A 19,547-nucleotide genomic window follows, 5' to 3' on the forward strand; every position below is an offset into this window, starting at 1 on the left:
TGTCATGCAGCAAACAGATCAAGCCGAAATCTGGGGAAATAATTTGTGTCTTTCACAAGAGTCATTAAAATCAAGATAAACCTTAGGCTGCCTCACTTCTCTCAGCTCGTTAACGTGTGTGATGCTACGAACCAGCTTCTTTTCAGCAGGGCTTTATCCTCATGAGGTATGGCTGGTTAGGATGGCACGTTTTGCCTCAGAGGACGAAGCCTCTGCTTAATTCAGATTCTGGGTTTTAATCTTTGTGCAGTTTGAGGATCTACGGAGGAGAATAAAGAAGGGCTGTGCTCTCCCTTTGCATCTGGTACATTAAGAAAGGTCTGAATGTCTGCTTGTGGCTCCTGAAGCTGCTGCAAATAAAGAGATATTTTCCTGCTTGTTCTTCATCTGACATTTTTTGCATTCTTGGTGATGACCTGAGTGTGCTGAGCTCTTCAGGATGGCTGTGAACCACAGCAGCTCATCCACCTGAAGCCCTCCCCCACCATCTCACTCACCACCTTCCTTCACCTCATCAGACAGAACCAAAGCCAGCCCAAATGGAGCCCCCCCAGCCTTGATGCACTCCTCTGGCCTCACCTCTGGACCTCTTCTCCAGATATCCTTGCTTCAGAATGTTTCCTGTGTCTTCAACAGGCCTCGTTGTGATTTCCTCCATTCCTGCAAGCATCAAAGCAAAGTCTGGTCATTTCCAGTCCACGCCATGCAACTCATGTGCACACAGAGAGGAACAGATCCCTCCAAGACCTTCCAACTGTGCACACCCTTAGTAGATAGCACACTGCCCATAGGGGTCCTCCAAAGAGGCAGCTTGCCCACCTCAGTGCTCCCTGCAAGCTCCATCCCTCCTCTCTCCAAGGGACTCACATTGATGGCACACATTACAAGTGGGTCTGGGGCTCAGCCCTCTGCCCAGACACAGGTGGACAGGGAGCTGAGAGCAGGAGGGAAATCCAGACCTTCATACAAATACTCTTATGTTTCTTACAGGGAAAACAAACGCGGGTGTCGAAAAGGACCTAAATTCTCTCTCAGGGCTGCATTAAGAACCAGGAGGTTGTTCCTAAGGTGGCAGTGCAGAATAACAGCACTTGCCACGTCCCCAAATTCTGCGTTGGACCTCGGTGACCAACCCCAAAGGGCCCCACAGAGGTGCCAGCAGGGCCTGACATCACCTGCCGTGTCCCCAGGTGCTGGGCTGGCATCCCTCCACCAAGGTGGGGAAAAGCAGCCATGCAGGGAGCAAACCTTCCCAGCCTTTTCCATACAGCAGCACGACGCTCCCGACCGGCAGAAAAAGCACATTTCCTTCTCCAACCCGAGCCTCGACCCCTTCAGCTAATGCAAATCTGAATGTCATTTTATGGGACATTTATAATTATGAAAATGGGACGGTGCTGCCGGGTGCACAGGGAGACCCTGCGAGTATGAATATTACATTAATGTGCCCAACGCCAGCTCGCCGATCCCGCTGGCAGGAGCATAAAAAATGCTTGAGTGAAACTTTTATTTAGACGTTAAGACTCCAGGCCCCAGCGGGGTGACAGAGGCAGCCCTGGCGAGATCCCATCAGCGCGAGAGCTCGAATTGAATTACCCAGGGGGGGAAAGCAGGAGCTGCCAGTGCTGCTTCGCTTGTTTAATTTCATTTACTTTCAGTACATTATCAGCATGCGGCTTCCCTCTGCCCCCGCTCCCCAAGACTGAAAGAAATCGCCGGCTGCTCGTCGTGCTGCAGCCCCACAGCCCTGCCCTGCTTTGAGCTCGGATTTTGCTGGTGGGCAGATCCCAAGTATTGGTGCCCCAGGTTTGGGAGCTGGCGGCCCTCTAAATGCAGCTTGGCTTTGCTCAGCATCTCAGCAGCATCGTCCCAAAACTCTGCCAGGATCCAGCAAAAGACACGGCGCTGCTGCTTCCCAATAGGAGAATCAGAGCAAACGGAGGCCCTCTCCTTCTTAAATACTCAGTGGCTGCTCAGACAAGCAAATACAATTAGGGAGGGCTTGTGAGGGCTGATTAGATTGCACGAGGCTCTGGCAATGTGAAGTTGTACAGAACATGACACGAACAGCACAGCCTCTCTGATGCAGCCCTGGCCGTGCAGAGCCAGGAGGATTAAATCTAGGGGAGGTGGGAGCCATGGGGGTGTCCCTGTCCCTCCCTGCACCCCCAGCTGCCCCATAATAGCAATCCAGATGGCTTCTGCTAGCAACAAATGGCTGAATTAACCTGCAAAGACCATCCCTGGGGTTTTATGTCTTTAAACTGTCCTAATGGACACCTGGAAAACCAGGGGGGGGCCAGGTGGGACCGCAGCCCTCTCAGGCAGAGGGTCCATTTGCTTGGGTGGCCTCGTTAGATCCTCCACCTCAGGGCACACAGCTCACAGGTAAACCCGAGCTCACTGCCCCATCTCTTCCAACCACAAACAGCCACCCACCATTTATCAAGACAGAGAGAAAAGAAAAAGCCTGAAATCCATCGCAGAGAACCAGCTGTGCCCTCCCTGACACACGGCCCCTCTTGGCAGCTCCTGCATTTCCGTGGGCACGAAGGTCCCTTCCATCTCTATTCCTTCCCCAGCCCACCCAGCCCAGCAGAAGGAGCAGAGGAACACTGGGATGCCCGCTGAGCATCGTGACCGTTCCAGCCCGTCCTCACCATGTCCTCAAAGCCCTCTGTGTTCCAGCACTCAGCCCTCTGCTCTCTGAGTCATGCACACCAGCTGCACCAAATGTCACAGCAGCTGCAGCCAAACCAGCCTGGGGGCTGCGCTCGTGCCCACACTGTCACATTAACTGAGCGTTCAAAGGGATGGAGCACGGAGGCTTGCAGCTAATTCCCAACCCTCTGGCTTATTCACCAAGCTCAGACGTGCCAAGAGCAGATTCTCCTCCAGGGGACTTCAATGGGAACACCCAAATACATTGCAAACCCAGAGCACAATCGGCTGTGATTTCCCAAAGCTCCCAGTGGTGGCTGCAGTCTTTTTTTTTCCATTGGAGCTAATGAGGATAAAAAGAATCAGAAACAGACAAACAACCCCTCCTGTCGCCTTCAAAGAGAGCTGAAGGGTTTTGCAAGTCCCACCGGCGACTGAAGCAATGGCCAATGGGCCCATGATGGCCAGGGCTGAGTGGTGGTGTGCAGGGGTTTGGTCCAGTGGGAATTTCAACCCTACAGAAGGGAGCATCATTTGTATGGATGGGAATGAAACGAGCAACTGGTTCAAAGAAAATGGGGGATTAAATGATTGCCAGAAGTAGAGCTGGTGCCAGACGGATTTTCTTGTGTTGAGCAGGAAAATAAGAAAGCAGATGAAGAAAAAGGTAAGGGGTGGTGGAGAAGATCTAGTTGGGCTTCGGCTTGACTTCTCAGAAGAGGCTTGTAGGCAAAGCTCAGAGTGCAGGCATCCACCCTAGGATAACTGCCAAGACTGAAAGGTAATCAGCAAGCAGGAGGCAGTCAGAAATCAATGGAAATAATCGAGAGGAAATGATGAATTGATGAAATGATGATGTCAGGAGGGGCTCCCGGGCTCAGCAGCCCAACACTGCCCCAAGGAATCCCAGGGTTGCCCAGAGAGCTCCTCGGAAAGCTGAAATCCCAGTGCTTCCTTTGGACAGACCCCCACTGGGCGCTGCTCAATGTCCTCTTGTAGCAGCAACACAGAGCAGTATTGAAGGCAAGAACCAACATTAAGCAGTCCCCAGCAGCTGTGGGGGCTTTGACAAGTGCTGACAGCCAGGAGTGAACACAAAATCCATGGAAGGGACTCAAGAAAACAGCACTTCTCACCTGAGGTTGAATGGTGCCCAATTAACGACGCTGTCCCTAAAAGCTCTTATTGGATCACATCTAATGACCAAACAGAAATAAATAGAGGCGTACAGATGGACCGTTGTGAGGTGCCAAGTGAATGTTGGGTACACTGCTGTTTTTCCAGGGGAGTCCATGAATGTGGTTTGTATGATTGATAAGCAAACAAGAGAAGAGACGGGCGATGGCAGAGAGCTGACTGCAGGTTGGGCCCAGGAGGGTGGAAAAAACCTTCCAGCTTCAGCAGTTGTTTTTTATTTGGTCTGGAAAATTCGACATCGAGTTTGAAGTCGAACCAACTTTGCCAAGGGAATAGAGGGGAAAAAAAGAAAAAAAGAAAAAAAAAAAAAGAAAAAAGGGAATTCAAAGAGGAGGCAGAGAGCCTTTGGCCCAAAAGTTTCCTTCCAAATCGCTAAGTCTATAATTGCAAAATAAAAAACACTAAATCTCAATATCTATTTGCACAGCTCATTAGCCAAGGGCTTGCACTCAGCAAAGAGGGAGGGAAAAAAAAACCCCTCAGCACCAAGAGCATTTGGGGAGTTGCCATGGAAACCATCCCTTCGTAGGGCTCTGCAGCAGCAACTTGCAGATTTGCTCTCGGTTGGGTCTGTCCATCCACCCATCCATGGGCTTCACCAGGATGCAATTTCTTAAAGTCCTTCAAAAAACAAACAAACAAAAAAACCCAACCCCAAACTCCCCCCAACCACACGCGCAGAAAAATGCAGCATATTAGATATATAAATATATAACCTATGTAACTCGTTCCCCTGTTATTTCTCTCCCCCAAACATAACATTATGTCAGACATTCGACCTGCTGTGCTACCGGGACAACATGATTTACAACGTGAAAAGGGAAAACCTAAATCATCACGTAATGAAAACATTAAAGTTAATGCATCACAAGTGAGGAATTTATTACCATTAACTCCAATAAACAGTTATAAACCACCCGTCCTTTCCTGTCCACGCACGGGGACGCGGGCGCAGGGACTTCATTAAGCTCAACTTTCTTTTCTTCCTCACCAGACCGCTCATGTGTGCCCCAATTGGCCACCATTTATTGTTAACTGGACTGCCTCATTTTCCGGGCACTGGAGAAGGTTTGAAGGCCTCATCCATTTCTTTCCACGGGTGGCTCGGCGCAGACAGATGGAATAGGAAAGTTCACGAGACGTGCAGCTCGATGAGTTTATTTAAACGCTGCTGAAATATATGCTTGACAAAAGCCAACTCTCGCCCCGGCTCTGTACGTCGTTACTCAAAGAGGCTGATGGATAAGTAATAACATATGGGCATGCTGTGTGGTTACACCGGATACCAGCTTACCTCAGGGTGCATTTGGCCAAATATTTGCTTCTCGCTGATGTTACCCCACCACCTTGGAAACCTAAACCCGTTATCCAGGCTGTCCCAGGGCAATGGGGTTGGCTGTGCTCGGCATGCGACCGTCTGTCCCGCTCCTGTGCCCCGCAGTGCCTTTCAAGAGGGCTCCAGGGTTGCTGGGATGGGAGCTGCAGGGATGCAATAACACGTCGTCTGCTGGCTGCATCCCACCTCCATCCTGACTGCATTGCTGACACTAAAACACAGCTGGGTTCAACGGGAGCTGTGGGGATGATCCATGGCGCTCGTGCCAACGAGAGAATCGTGGAATGGCTTGGGTTGGAAGGGATCTTAGAGCCCATCCTGCTGTGGGCTGTGTGCACCCCACCAGAGCAGGCTGGTCCCATCCAGCCTGTCCTTGGGCACCTCCAGGGATGGAGCATCCACAGCTTTTCTGGATCAGTGGCTCACCACCCTAAGTACAATCATGACATGAGGACAGTAGAATAGCGGTAGAAGAAGACTTCTAGCCAGGATGTGGTGCTCCTACAGTGCACAAAATCCTGATCCCATGTTTGTCAGGGGGCACCAGGAGCACGCTGTGGGATGGGATGCGCTGGCTGAGCACAGAGCTGCACCCTATAGGTGACCACACACACCTGGGGACGATTTGGAGACGTTTCTCCTCTGTCTGCCTGTACGCTGAGCTAAAATCAAAGCAGTGGAGCTCTACGTGTCGGGTTCAAGTCCAGAAATCCCTCTCACCTGGTGTCCCCAGCATGCAGGTGCTGCTACGAACCGACATAGGACAACTCCCTGCAGGCAGACGGGATTTTAATGTCTACAGCCTCGCCAAGGCGGCACAAAGAGCAGGCAGACACCTGTTGGCTGCAGCCCATCTCGTGGCTTCAGCCTTTTACTCCTATCACAATTCCGTCCCACATCATCGTCAGCCTTGACACAAACGGTCCCTATAGATCACGGTGGAAAATGGAGAGGATTTAAGGAGAGAGGAGGGTTGGGGAAGAAAGAAAAAAAACCCAAGTCAAACGAACGACACGCAATTCTTCAAGCGGAAACAATGGCAATATGAAGATATATAGGTGTCAGCCATTCTGTAGGAGGCAGGAGGCTGTGCTCCTTTACCTCTTACCGTGTCACTCTCGTGACCTCTACCATTTGAAATGCTTTGATTCCACCTTGCCCAGGGGATCTCTGAGCGCCGGGGAAGAGATGAGGAATGCCCGTGCCTGACCTCACCTCCACATTGTCTAACGACTGACGGCATAAATCAGTTTTTCCCCTCCGCAGACCCGAGTGTCAAGAAGCCATGTGAGAAGGCTGGAAATATTAAATGATTTCCCTGCGGGTTTTCATTGTTCCTTGGTTTCTCTCCTGTAACTGCAGGGCTGTGTTTCACACGAAGAACAACTTCTCCCCTGAGACCTCGGTGTGTGCACAGAGAGCAGAGGGGTGGGATAAGGGAGGGGGGTTCTGCTCTGCCCGTTCCAACCACGCAGCCTCAATCTCCCACTTCCCTTTCATCTTTGGCCCAGCTCTACTTTTTCCCCCCCCTCCCCCGTTTCCTACCTCGGAGTAATTGTTAGAAAAGTAAAATCAACAGGTCGTAAAATGATAAAAGCGCGTTCCCTGGCAAATCCCCCCCTTGGGCTCACTTCTCCTCTCGTTTTACACTGATAAAATGCCCCTGCCTTCCCTGGAGCCCTGTTGATTTACATCACGTACCTTGGATTACGAAAGAAACGTTGATTTTCTGATATCAACACAACATGAATCTAGACACACCCAGCCCAGCTCTGCTAGGAAAATAAATCAGGAGCAGAGCCAGCAACAGCTTATATACGAGTAATAGAGCTTCAACTACACCATACTGATACGGTAAGAGCAATCCAACCTCCTTAATGCAGATAGTTATATCCAAATAAAGGTGCTTTATGTCGGTATAAATTATTCCCTTCCCATTTAGGGATGCCTTTCTACAAAATGAATGTGCTGGAGCAGCTGCCAATCTGGAAGCAGTGGTGCTGTTCAGGAGGAGCAAACTCAGGCAAAGCTCACATCGCTGCCACTCCTCACCCATGGCTCCGTGGGGTCCCATCCTCATCCTCATCCTCATCCTCATCCTCATCCTCATCCTCATCCTCATCCTCATCCTCATCCTCATCCTCATCCTCATCCTCATCCTCATCCTCATCCTCATCCTCATCTTCATTCTCACCCTTACTCTCATCCTCACCCTCACCCTCACCATCCTTACCCTCATCCTCATCCCTCTCCTCACCTTCACCCTCATTCTCATCCTTATCCTTATCCTCATCCTCACCCTCACCGTTCTCACCCTCATTCTCAGCCTCATCCTCATCCTAACCCTCATCCTCAGCCTCATCCTCATCCTAACCCTCATCCTCACCCTCATCCTCATCCTAACCCTCATCCTCATCATCATCCTCATCCTCATCCTCAATCTCACCCTTACTCTCATCCTCACCCTCACCATCCTCACCCTCATCCTCACCCTCATCCTCACCCTCACCCTCACTCTCATCCTTACCCTCATCCTTACCCTCATCCTCATCCTCATCCTCATCCTCATCCTCATCCTCATCCTCATCCTCATCCCCAGCTTCACTTCATTCTCATCCTCAATCTCACTCTTACTCTCATCCTCACTCTCACCATCCTCATCCTCACCCTCACCCTTACTCTCATCCTTACCCTCATCCTCACCCTCACCCTCATTCTCACTTTCACCCTTCCTCATCCTCATCCTCACCTTTATCCTCACCCTCCTGTTGCCCACTCTCCCATGGGAACACGGCTGAGAGATGGGCATGGGGACGCAGGGAGCGGCCACCAGTGAAGGCAGAGACAAAGAGCAGAGCTGCCAGACGCATTTCAGATCGTACCTCAGCATGATTTCTGCACAAATGTGACTCAGCAAAGGCAGTTTATACTGACAGGAGGCTTTGTACCACATGCTTTTTGCAGCCCTGAGTGCCTTTCGCTGGCTGTTAGTATCTTGTCTATCCGCAGCCATAATTGGCTCCATGTGTGGGTGAGGAACGGGATGGGAAGTGGGGCTTGGAGGCAGGAGGCTGAGATCTATGGGGAAGGGGCTGGTGGCACTGAAGGTCCCGTTCCCCCCCTCGGCAGCAAAAGATGCTTTGGGAGTCCTTACAAGAAGCAAACTCTGCCAAGGTGAAAACATAGGAGAAATTCCTGAGAGCCTCCTTGCTGCAGCTGGGATGAGCTCCCGGCGTTAGCAGCACAACAACCCAACAAATGCAGACATATCAGCTAACGGCCCCAGCTCTCCTTTTCCAACTGGGGATGGAAGCTGGCACCCCAGCCCTGACCCTCCTCCACGGCACCAGGCGCAGCTCAGCCCCTCGCGGGCAGCGTCTGGAGCTCGTTAGAGGATCTGCTTTGGGACAAAGATGTTTCCTTTTAAAACCTCTGGCTCCTGTGGTTGGGAACCTAAGTGATGAAAGCAGCATTCTGGGTGGTGGCAGTCCCAGAACCGGAGCCCTGCATGGGTTGGTTGAACTCCAAGTGATTTAAATCACCAATTTTAACGACGATCTAAATCATCGAGCGAGACGTCTTGATTGAAATCATCCATTTTAATGTTGTTTTGCATTCATACTTTCTGATTCCCTTTCCTAAGGAGAGCTGGTAACCATTAAAGCGTGTTGATAAAAGTTAGCTTTTATGGCAGATTTAACATTTCTTTTAGCTAACCAGCAGAACTGCGCTATTTCTACGCAGAAATATGTCGGTCATTATGGAGCTTAACAAACATTTATTTGGGTACTTAAATTTTGTATTATGTCACAAAACGGTGATAGATGTGGTTTTTAAGAAGTGATTTTCAACTTTTACTCACAGCTTAATGCCAACCAGTATCTGCTTGGAGGGCGAAATTGAAATAAAAACGTACAAAATTGGAATTTCATTGGTAAAATAAATTTACTTTTAAGTTGATGGGACAAATATGTAAATCCCTGTAAGCAAAATATTCACACCGTATCTCGGTGTTTAGGACTACTGGGGGTCTCCTGGGTTTGGGGTTTTTGTTGAGTCTTCATTTGACTTTTAAAGCTTCATTTTTTGAGAAACAGCATTTTGATTTTAGGCACAGCCACTGACATTCATTCTTTGGTAGCCCTGGCATGGATGCTACAGTGCTGGCATGGCCCAGGGCAGCTTGGCTGGGATGGGATGATGGGATGATGAGATATTGGGATGATGGGATGATGAGATATTGGGATGAATGGGTTGATGGGACATTGGAATTATGAGATGATGGGACCATGGGTTGATGGGATGATGAGTTGATGGGTTGATGGGACATTGGAATTATGAGATGATGAGATATTGGGATGATGGGTTGTTGGGACCATGGGATGATGGGATGATGGGTTGATGGGTTGATGAGATATTGGGATGATGAGATGATGGGACCATGGGATGATGGGATGATGGGATGACACAATGATGGGATGATGATGGGACCATGGGAAGATGAGAAGATAGGATGATGGGACAACAGGATGGTGGGACGATGGAAGATGGGATGATGGGACGATGGGATGATGCAATGATGGAAATATGGGACCATGGGATGATGAGAGGTTGGGATGACTGGACAACAGGTTGATGGGACAAGGCTGGGATGGGACTGGGCTCCCAGGAGGATGCAGCTGTGGCAAGGATCCAGCAGCTGGGAGAGTAGGAGACCCCAGTACAGCCTGGGAAGCAGCAGCAGAGGCCCTTCCTCCATCCTCCCCGAAGAGGGAGAGCACAGCCCTGCAGGACTTGGTGCCAGGAAAAGGTTCATCGCAGCGAGCGCAACCCAGGATTTCACACCTCCTTTTTCTCAGTCCCAGCGACCAGCACTGCTATTACAGCAACCCAGCAGTCCGCCTTCGCCTCCCCTTTGTGCTTCTCCCTCCTCAGCTCCTTCCGGGGCCTGGCACCCCGAGGTGAGGCTGATACACACACAGAGTCCTCCCTGTGCCCTCGACCCTCATCCTGCTTGCATCTGGGCACAGAGCCACGTGGGATTGGGAAACAAGGAAGCATCCCTGCGAACAGCGGCTCGCCAGGGATGTGGGAGGAGGCTCCGGTGTTGGGTGATAGGGGGCAATTAGATTAAAGTATCTTCCATTAGTGAAGAGTGAGAGTTTGCTAAGCGTGGTATCTGTTAGCCCAGAGTCATAACAAAGCCACAGATAAATGAAGTGCCAGTTACCTCCTTCAGGAAAGAAAAGAAAGGGGGAAAAGGAGCAAGCTGCTTCCTCTTGGAAAGGCTCTGGGCTCCTGAGACCCCTGCCTAAAACACAGCTGGGATTCGAGCCTCAGTAAAGCAACCCTGTGGGCCAAGTTCTAAAAAACTGGAATATTTCACCAAAAAAATTAAGGATGTGTGTTAAAGGAAGACATCTGGGGAACAATAATGTCAGGACAAGACTTCAGAGAGAACGGAATTGAATTGCAACACGGCAGACGTGGGAGCTGGGCATCCTGAGACAGCTGAAGGGAGCTGGAGGGGCAGAATGTAGAGAACTTTCTGAAGGACATGAAGGAGATCACTGGAAAGGGGATCCTGTCCCATGCAGGATGAATTAGACCACGGTGCTTCTCATCTTCCAACTAATTGGACTGAAATTTATAATGGGCCCATCTTGGCCCAGCTCAGCAGCTCGGCTTCCGCTCACACCCTGCTCCCTCCAGCTGTCCCTAAATCGTGGCCCCATCACAGAATCACATCTTCATCCCATGGCTTGGGTTGGAAAGGACCTGAAAGCTCATCCAGCTCCAGCAGCATCGTGCGCCTCCACACATGGAGAGCAGCAGAGGCATGGAATCACCACAGAATGGCCTGAGTTGAAAAGGACCGTAATGATCACTTAGTTTCAAACCCCCTGCTGTGTGCAGGGTCGCCGACCGCCAGACCAGAGCCGCATCCTGGATCAATATTATGATACCATCAGATTCAGCATCACAGCCTTATCATTAGGAGACCACGCCAAGAGCAGGAGCTGTGGCTTTCAGCTTCGTTTTCCCACCTGAATGTTTAAATTGAACAGAGTTCCCCTAAGCCAGAATCCCACAGGGGGAACACTGCACGCCCTGCTGGGCTTTGCTACGCTGCTGCACCGGTGGGCACCAGGGATGCTGAAGATGTGGGGCAATTCTCTTCAGTGGGGCAAAACAGGGAGGAAATTCAGTGCTTCCCAAGCACCGGGGGGGTTGGGGAACAGAAGGAGAGCTCAGTGCTGAGCCAGTTCTGTGCTCCCTGAAGGCTCTGCAGCCCCTGGGCAGAGCTGAGAGTAGCAACACCAACTCTGCTCCCCTGCTGCCCGGAGAACCCAGGCGAGAAGCAGAGATGAAACTTGGCCACTGCTTTCCTTGTTCCAGATAAGAAAATCATTTGTCACCGTGGGGTAGAAGAGGGGGGGGGGGGGGGGGGGGGGGGGGGAGGGAAGGGGGTGTCGGGGGGTGGGCTTTTATCGGGGAAATGTCAGTCTGTCCACACGACCTGGAGAACAAATGTGTGTTTTATCACCCGCCCCACAAAACCCGCCGAACACCTGCAGCAGGCGTGCGCCCCGGCTGCTCTCGCCCCGCCGCCGCGGAGGGAGAAAGTCACAGTGATGGATTTGCCCATCTTAATTAATGTAAACAAACAAAAGAGGAACATCAAATAATGCCCTTGACAGCCTGAAAACGGAGCCGGGAGTGCAGAGAGAGCTTTATAAAAGAAGGCCTTTTGATGTGCGGGGCCGCGGGATCAAGGTTTGTAAATAGCAGCAGCTCCGTATCAGAGCTTATCCAAATATTTTCATTTCCCATCACAAGCTGAGAGCCAGGGGTTGATGTTTTGGACTCTTCAACTTTCAGCTTTCACCCCGCAGCCCCAGAGAGAGCGAGCGGAGGAGGGAGGCGGGGGGTCACCTCCTACGTGCTGCCCAGTGGGGACATGGGGATCCTCGGGGCAATGGCAGCACAGTGGGGATGCTGAGCTGCCTGCTGAGCCCTTGCTGGCCCTGTCCTCCTGCCAGACATGAGAGGAGGGAGGGTTCAAGAGCTGGGGGGGATGAGGCATCACCCAAAGATGTATAAACAGGATTAGCACGGCTGTGATGTGGGAAGTGATCCTCCCACGCTGCTCGGTACCCTGGGCACCAGACACGTGTCCCCACATCCCCATTGGGCCAAGTGTGGGGCAGCCCCAGCGCAGGGTCCCAGCTGCGGGGGGCAGAGAGGAGCATCCCTGCAGGGGGGGGTTGGGGTCAGGAGGAAACCCTTCTTTAATTCCAAGCAGAAAAATTAGGGAGAAAAGGAAGAGAAAAGAACGCTCCGTGCCATAAATATCCCGCGGATTCACATCTTGACATCCAGGGTTACAATTTGGGTCTTTAAAAACACATAGGATGAAAATCAAGTGCTTCCATCACCTTTTCTGGCATATTTACGGTCTCCGGGAAGGGCTGCCAGACGGAAACCCGACTTTGACTTATTCAAGCCCCGGCAAAGGTCAGAGCGGGGACGAGCAGGAGAGAAGAACCTCATCGCTGCAACGCAGGGGGGCACAACGCCGACCCCGGGGCGCTGCCCGGCAATGGGCCTGCATGGGGCGGGCAGGGAGGTGTCGTTGCGGGGTTCCGCCACAAGGCGGCAGCAGAGGCCCAGGATTGGAGCGGAGCCGTTCGGTCCCTGCGCGGTGCGCGGCCGGGAGGTGAGAGGGAGCCGGCTGCGGCCCTCGGGGTGTTAATCAGCAGCGGAGGGTTCCGTGCCAACCCCGCAGCGCCATACAAAGCTGAAAGGGGAGAGGGGCGTGCAGCTGGGCAGCTGCCTCAGCCCCGTGTCCCCCGTGCAGCCTGGGCAGTGCCTAACGTGCAGCGCCGTGCCCAGCATGCAGCAATGCCTAGCAGACAGCAATGCCATGCATGCACCAGTGCCCAGCATACAGCAGTGCCAGCATGCAGCAGTGAGCCCTACATGCAGCAATGCCCAGCATGCAGCAGTGCCCAACATGCAGCAGTGCCTAGCAGACAGCAATGCCCTGCATGCAGCAGTGCCAGCATGCAGCAGCGAGCCCAGCATGCAGCAATGCCCAACATGCAGCATTGCCCTGCATGCAGCAGTGCCCAGGATACACCAGTTAGCCCAGCATGCAGCACTATGCCCAGAATGCAGCAATGCACCGTGCAGCTTAGTGCCCTGCCCACAGCAGCACCCAACATGTAGCAGTGCCCAGCATGCAGCAGTGAACCCAGCATGCAGCTGTGCCCAGCATGCAGCAATGCCAAGCATACAGCAGTACACCCAGCAGGCTGCGGTGTGCCCAGGCTTTGCCATATTGGTGCCACCAGAGCCTTCCTCACACCCTGCAGCGCCCAGGCATTGCTCAGCAGCTCCAGCCTTTCCTCTCCTCCATCTCTTCCTCTGCACTTTTCTGCTAAAAAGTGCTGAGCACGGCACTGCCTCGCTGTAATTATTTATCCAAAGGTGGGAGATGAGAGGGAAGACGCTATGATTAAAAAAATTATTGGTAAAAGGAGGTAAAATAAAATATCGATCGCCTCGGCTGTGTCCCACCGCTGGAAATGGGGGAAAGTGACAGGGCTGCATAAAGAATGCCAGCTCCAAAACCGAAGCTGCTTCTTATTACATCTCGGATGCCCACCAGGTGATAAATCCGGGACGTTATGGAGCAGGAGTTTATTATAAAAGGCACCAAATGTGGTTAATCAGATGTGGCCTTGCTACAAATCTACGCTGGCTTGGGGGCTCAAAGCACATGGGTGACATTCAGACCTCCAGCACCCCTCTGGGTAAAGGGTCTGAATTAGGGACGTGGCATGAAGCAGCTGAAACCCACACTGTGAAAATGGGGAAGAAAAGGCAAATTCGGAGCAGGTTCTGATCTCCTTTAATCCTCAGCTCTCAATTCCTACCCGGCAGAGGGGAATATCAGGGGCTGGGCTCTGCAATTCCAATTCCCAGCGTAGAGACGAGGCTGAAATGTTTAGGCAAAGGTGAGAGAGACACTGAGACCCTGAAAACGTCTCTCATCAAATCAAAACACTGAGCTTAATGGCTCCGGCTACCTCGGAGACCAATAAAAGCCCCAAAACCGGTTATGAGGCTGTGATCTGAGGTTAGAGGAAAGCTGGCAGAGTGCTGACTGATTGGAGAGTTATTGGAAAGAAATAAAAAGGTTGCATTAAACCTAACGGAAGGTCACAGCGTGAGTGTATCTCATGCAAGGTGACTGCCCTCATTACCCGGACCGGGGTCCCCCCCTGCACCGTAGGGATGCTGCTGCTGCTTTCAACTCTCTTTTGTGGAAGGGAGATTTATATAAAAGCAGTTCTTGTTATTTTTTTGCAGCGGAAGGAAGGGTGCATTCATCAGAGCTGCTCTGCATCCCCCCACTTTTGGCCACTTCACTTTGGGAGCACTGGGCAAAAAGGGCTCGCGTGACCTCATGTTGTCTCATGCAACCTCAAGTGCCACCACCCTGCGCTTCTCCCTTCACATCCCTGCATGTTCTCAGCTTCCCTTTTGCCCCTTGGCACAAAACAAACCATCCAAAGCAGCATTCCAGCCAACGGAGTTGAACTGGAAGCTCCTGACAGCACAGTTGGGTCACGGAAAGCTTCATCATCTGCCCCACAATCTATAAATCTAAAACCAAGATATATTAACTCTGTAAGCTCAGTCCTTCTGACCCCAGGAGAGCTGCCCCGTGGGGACCCAGCATCTTTTTTATCTTCCCAGCACAGAACTGCGTTGGGATGGGTTCAGCAACACTGCAAACTTTCTCCTCCAAGGAAAGGAGGTGGTGTGCATTGCTGTGTCTCGGAAGACCCTCGTGGTACTGAGGGGAAGGAAAGGAACATCATGAAGAATTTGTAACCGTGCATGTAGAGATGACATTTATAGGGCTCTCAAATTGGAAACTGTACATTTTATTGCACTCTCTGTCAAAAAATGCAGTTCCATCAGAGGCTGGAACGACAAGGGAAACAACCAATCAATATCTGGGCCTCTAATATCTGGGCTGAAAAAAATCATTATCCTGTTACTTTTATTATGGCGTTATGTTTGAAATATGGTACTTAAAGGTTGTTTCCATTACCTAGCCAATTTTTAAGGGGTGTTTCCCTCCTCCTCCTCCCCCCCTCTGCCTCTGCTTCAGCTCCCTTTGGGCTGAAGCTCATAACAAGTCTCTCGAGAGGGAGGGATACGTAACCCAGCTGTCCCCAGCCACGCAGTTTGGAGCCCCACCACCCATCTGGGCCTTCAGCTGCTTCCAGGGGCACCGTGAGGGTGAAGGAAACCTGGAGCCAAGTGGGTGCCTGGTGCCAGGTGAGGCAGATCTCTGCCAGCACTGAAATGCTGAACCAAATCAGCTGGCTCCCTCGTGCAAGCCCTTAGCTCTCCAATCTGTCCCAGCTGCAGGAGGAAAGGAAAGAGCTTGCCCATCATCCTGTGGTCCTCCACCCAAAGACTGAGCTTGCCCATAAACTGCAGTGCTCTTAGGGATGCATCTGGGCAAACTCATCCTCAACAGCTCACAGGGAGATGTCCTGCCTTAAACCTGCAGTTCTGTGTTGTTATTTTGTTTTTTTTTTTCTTCTTTTTCTCTCTCTGGGGTTGATTTAGAGAGAGAGAGAGGGGGTTGTATTTGAATTCTGGGTTTGTGTTTGGAGGATTATTGATGAAGTTTTGTATTACCCAGGCTAAAAGCCCTGTGCTGCTTCTCTCTTCCAGACTGTCTCCCTTCAGTCCCGCAGAGCACTAAGTGGGCCCTTAATGAACAAGAGAAAGGTTATCAGGACCTGTGTGAGGCTCAACCGTCTGCTGCAGTGAAAACCAGGAGACGCCACAGATAAGAGTTCAAAGCAAAGGAGCCACGGTGCAGAGCTGGATGCTGTTGGCTGCCGCCAGCCCTGCTGTGCCCAGGGAGCTGCTTCCCAGCAGCAGGCAGGAGGAGGAGGAGGACGGCAGCCTTCTTCCTCCAACCGTTGACGTGCCAGGGCTGGGTGCTGGAGCCTGGAGCTGGTAGCCAAAGGGGCTTCCAGCTATGGGATGCTGCTGTTTACAAAGCATGCATGTATTTGTTGCCATCGTGCCACAGCAAGGTTGGCCACAGGGCTGCCAGAGCAGCAGTGATGGGAGCCTGGGAGCAGCATTTTCTGCTGGGGATGTGATGGAGGGATGCAGATTCCCCCAGTCTTGGTATCTGGAGACTCAGTGATGTGCATGGGCAGCACCTGCACTGTTTTGCTTCAGGCTTTAGCAGCTGAAGTGGGGGAAAAGAGCTTGCCAGAGCACTTGCACCAGGAAACAGCTCAGTGAGTGAGCAAAAAAGGCATTGGAGGCCGTGCACCACAACCTCCAATGGGTGGCCCTGCAGAACATATGTAGCACCAAAGCCACGGGTGCAAAATGGAGCTCAGCAAAACCTGAAGCCAAAAGCTTCACAGAATGGAACCAAAAACACCCATGAGTCTCTGACTCCTTTGCTACAGGCAGCTTCCTCTTTCAGAGGTCCAAAGCGTGTTGTGGGTCTCATCCATCAGAGGGACATTTGCTGGCTCTATATACACTGCTGGTAGGGGCACAGGGGTAGTGTCTTTGTGACAAGGCATCTAGCTGCAAAAAGGAGCAAATCCTGGGAGGGTCTGCACGCTGCTGGGGGATTCTAGGCCATCACAGGCTCCTGACAAGCAATGAGCAGACATTTAGCCATTACCGAAAGCTGCAAGGAATAATTACTGCTAAGCAGAGAGGAGGGGAAAGGTTCCCAGAAAGCATCTTGTGCTTTAGCCTCCCTGGGTTGCAATAACCACCAGGGTTAGCTGACACCTGCTCGTTTCTTGCCTCTTTCTGAAGCAGCCATGCAATGTAGATCACCAAGCCAGTGATGCTGTGACAGAGCCATCCCCACAGCTGTCACCTCTCCCCACGGGCAGCTCAGAGCTACCTGTCCGTCCCCCCCGGCAATCCCAGCCTCTGTAAGGAACAGGATCACAGCACACAGCTCCCTCAGCGCCACGTTTCTGGCACGCTGGAGTTGTTTCAGTGGGACGCCCTGGAAGGTGCTAACCTTTAAAGGATTTGTGGTTGAAGAGCGGGGAGAGTTGGGAGAGACAGGGCAGGGAGCGAACGTGAAGAAAAGACAGATCAATCCCAACGATTCATCATGCCAAGAGCTGTCTAAATAATCAAAGGCATCAGCCAGGTTGATGTATAGCTGATGTCACCGAGAGAGACCCTTAACAAGGCAGCCAGTACAACAGCTGCTGGTCAGGGAGTGTCTTAGCACACGCCAGGCTGGGGCATGAGAACACAGCCCATCCATCACTGACCCACCTTAATGGCCAACCTTATTAGTAACCATTCGCTGGGGCTGACAGCCCGTGGCAGCACAGGAGCCACCCTCACACTCCCCAAAACGTGCAGCTCCCCCCCCCAAACCCCTCAGCAGGAGAGAAGGACAGAGTGGGCACCAGTGGGGAACCGACCACGAGGGATGATTCCAGCACAGCCAAAAGCTCTGGGCACATTCTTAACATTCTGCTTGCAATGCCAGGGCCGTGTGCCCTGTGTTCCCCTGCACATCCAGCATTGACCAGCTCTCACTTTGGGTTTTCGTGCCCTTGGGTGAGCCCCAGCAGAGGCAGTGGCTGAAGTCTCAGCACCAGATGGGCTCCCCCCAGGCTTTGCCCTCCCACTGAGGACTGAGGCATGGTGATGTTCGCTGCTGGAGTCCCCAGATCCTGCTGCAAACCCTAGGCTGAGCTCTCAGCGACGCCGTGGAATTGAGTTGAATTGGGGATGGGGACGCAGTGTGGATGGGAGCAGATCCAAAGGCCACCCAACAGCCCCAGGTCAGCAGTGCCACGCTCAGCTGAAGCTGATTTACCAGCAGATGGCACTGCCCTCCTCCACTGCGTCCCTGCAGGACTCCAGCATGCAGGAGTGGACGCATCTCAGGGTGGACTTATGTCACCTTGTGCACACACACTCGTGTGCTTCCACGTGCATGCAAAAATCAGGCAGAACTCCCCCATTTCTCCCCCTCTGAGGCAGCGAGAAGCACTGATGCCTGCATGCACGAATGCAAGTGGCGCCCATGGAGCCCCAGCACCTAAAAGCTGCTGCCAACAGAGAGGACATCGCTCCTGTGACCCACAGCAGCAGCACAGCAAGCAGATGGGTGCAGAATGAGCTCAGGCTTTCCTAAAACTCCCTCATCCTGCCGGGCCCCAGATCCAGATCCCATTGGATTCACTGGAGTCCAGTTGATTGCTGCTGTTTCAATAGCTTGTTCAGCCATCGATTGCCGTCATGTCACCGGGAGAAAAGGATTAATAATCGGGTGCTCAGGTTGGCTCAATACTGCTGATAGAGCCTGACAAAACGCCGTTAGGAGCACTCCCACCGGAACACTATCTATGTACAAAGGCTGCAAGAAACATCATTCAGGGTTTCACGGAATAATGATTAACTCCAGATCTTCAGCCTGGAAAATCCAACAAATAGTTTCTATTATTTCCAGATAAATTCTCTCTCTTCTTCAGTTCATTGCTGTTGCACGCACGCAAACCTTTTCATTGAAACCCACCAGGGGAGATGCATCTTTTCCCATCTCTGCCCCCTCCTTCTCCCCCACAGCCCCTCTCTAATCCATCCCAGAGGAAGCAGAGTCTTTTCTAAACCTCACGTTTCTTCTGACCCTCAGCTGAGAGCTCTCCCGTGGCAATACCCAGATGCAGAGCAGGAACCCCAATGCACGGCATCTTGAGCGCATCCCTTCCTCCACGTCACCCACTGCAAGGCCAGGAAGCAGCATCACGTGTGACACCCAGGGAGGACAGGGCTGCGGTGACCCCAGCACCTCCCTTAACTCCAAACCTGCTGTCATCTCATGGCTGTTGGCCATCAGGATGGAAATGGAACGAGTGACAGCAGAGATGGTTCCTCAGCTGGGAGGGCAGGAGCCGGTGCTGAGCACAGATCTGGTCACCTCCCTCCAAATAAAAGGAGGAAGGGATTGGGGCAGTAAATCCCATCCCGGTGCACATCAGCCTGGCAGTAAATCGGAATCCTCTCCGTGCCCTCTTTATTATCACATTCACAGCATGAAGTTATGAGCTTCTTCACAGCTCCTGCTATAAAAATGTGATGGATGGCAGGGGAACCTCAGGGAGTTAATCTATTCTCCCATTAAATTTTACTTTAATTGGTCTTTGAGTCAATCAGAAACTCACTAGACAGTGAATTAAGAAAAGAAAAGGGGGAAAAAAAAAGCATGAAACAGGGTGGGGGAAGTAAAAGGAGGTGGGTTTTTGTG

At 51.9% G+C, this 19,547-nt stretch overlaps 1 protein-coding gene across 6 annotated transcripts in view; it reads right to left on the reverse strand.

The window, feature by feature from the left end:
- Positions 1-19,547, reverse strand: part of SKAP1 (src kinase associated phosphoprotein 1) — a 124,243-nt gene that overhangs the window by 22,284 nt on the left and 82,412 nt on the right. For all 6 annotated transcript variants that reach the window (XM_052700123.1, XM_052700119.1, XM_052700120.1 and 3 more), the window contains exon 5: positions 580-660. In XM_052700123.1, coding sequence (XP_052556083.1) covers positions 580-660 — 81 coding nt within the window. The remainder of the gene's footprint in view (positions 1-579; positions 661-19,547) is intronic.

Source organism: Tympanuchus pallidicinctus, unplaced genomic scaffold (genome assembly GCF_026119805.1).
Source record: "Tympanuchus pallidicinctus isolate F22 unplaced genomic scaffold, pur_lepc_1.0 scaffold39, whole genome shotgun sequence".
Taxonomy (NCBI): domain Eukaryota; kingdom Metazoa; phylum Chordata; class Aves; order Galliformes; family Phasianidae; genus Tympanuchus; species Tympanuchus pallidicinctus.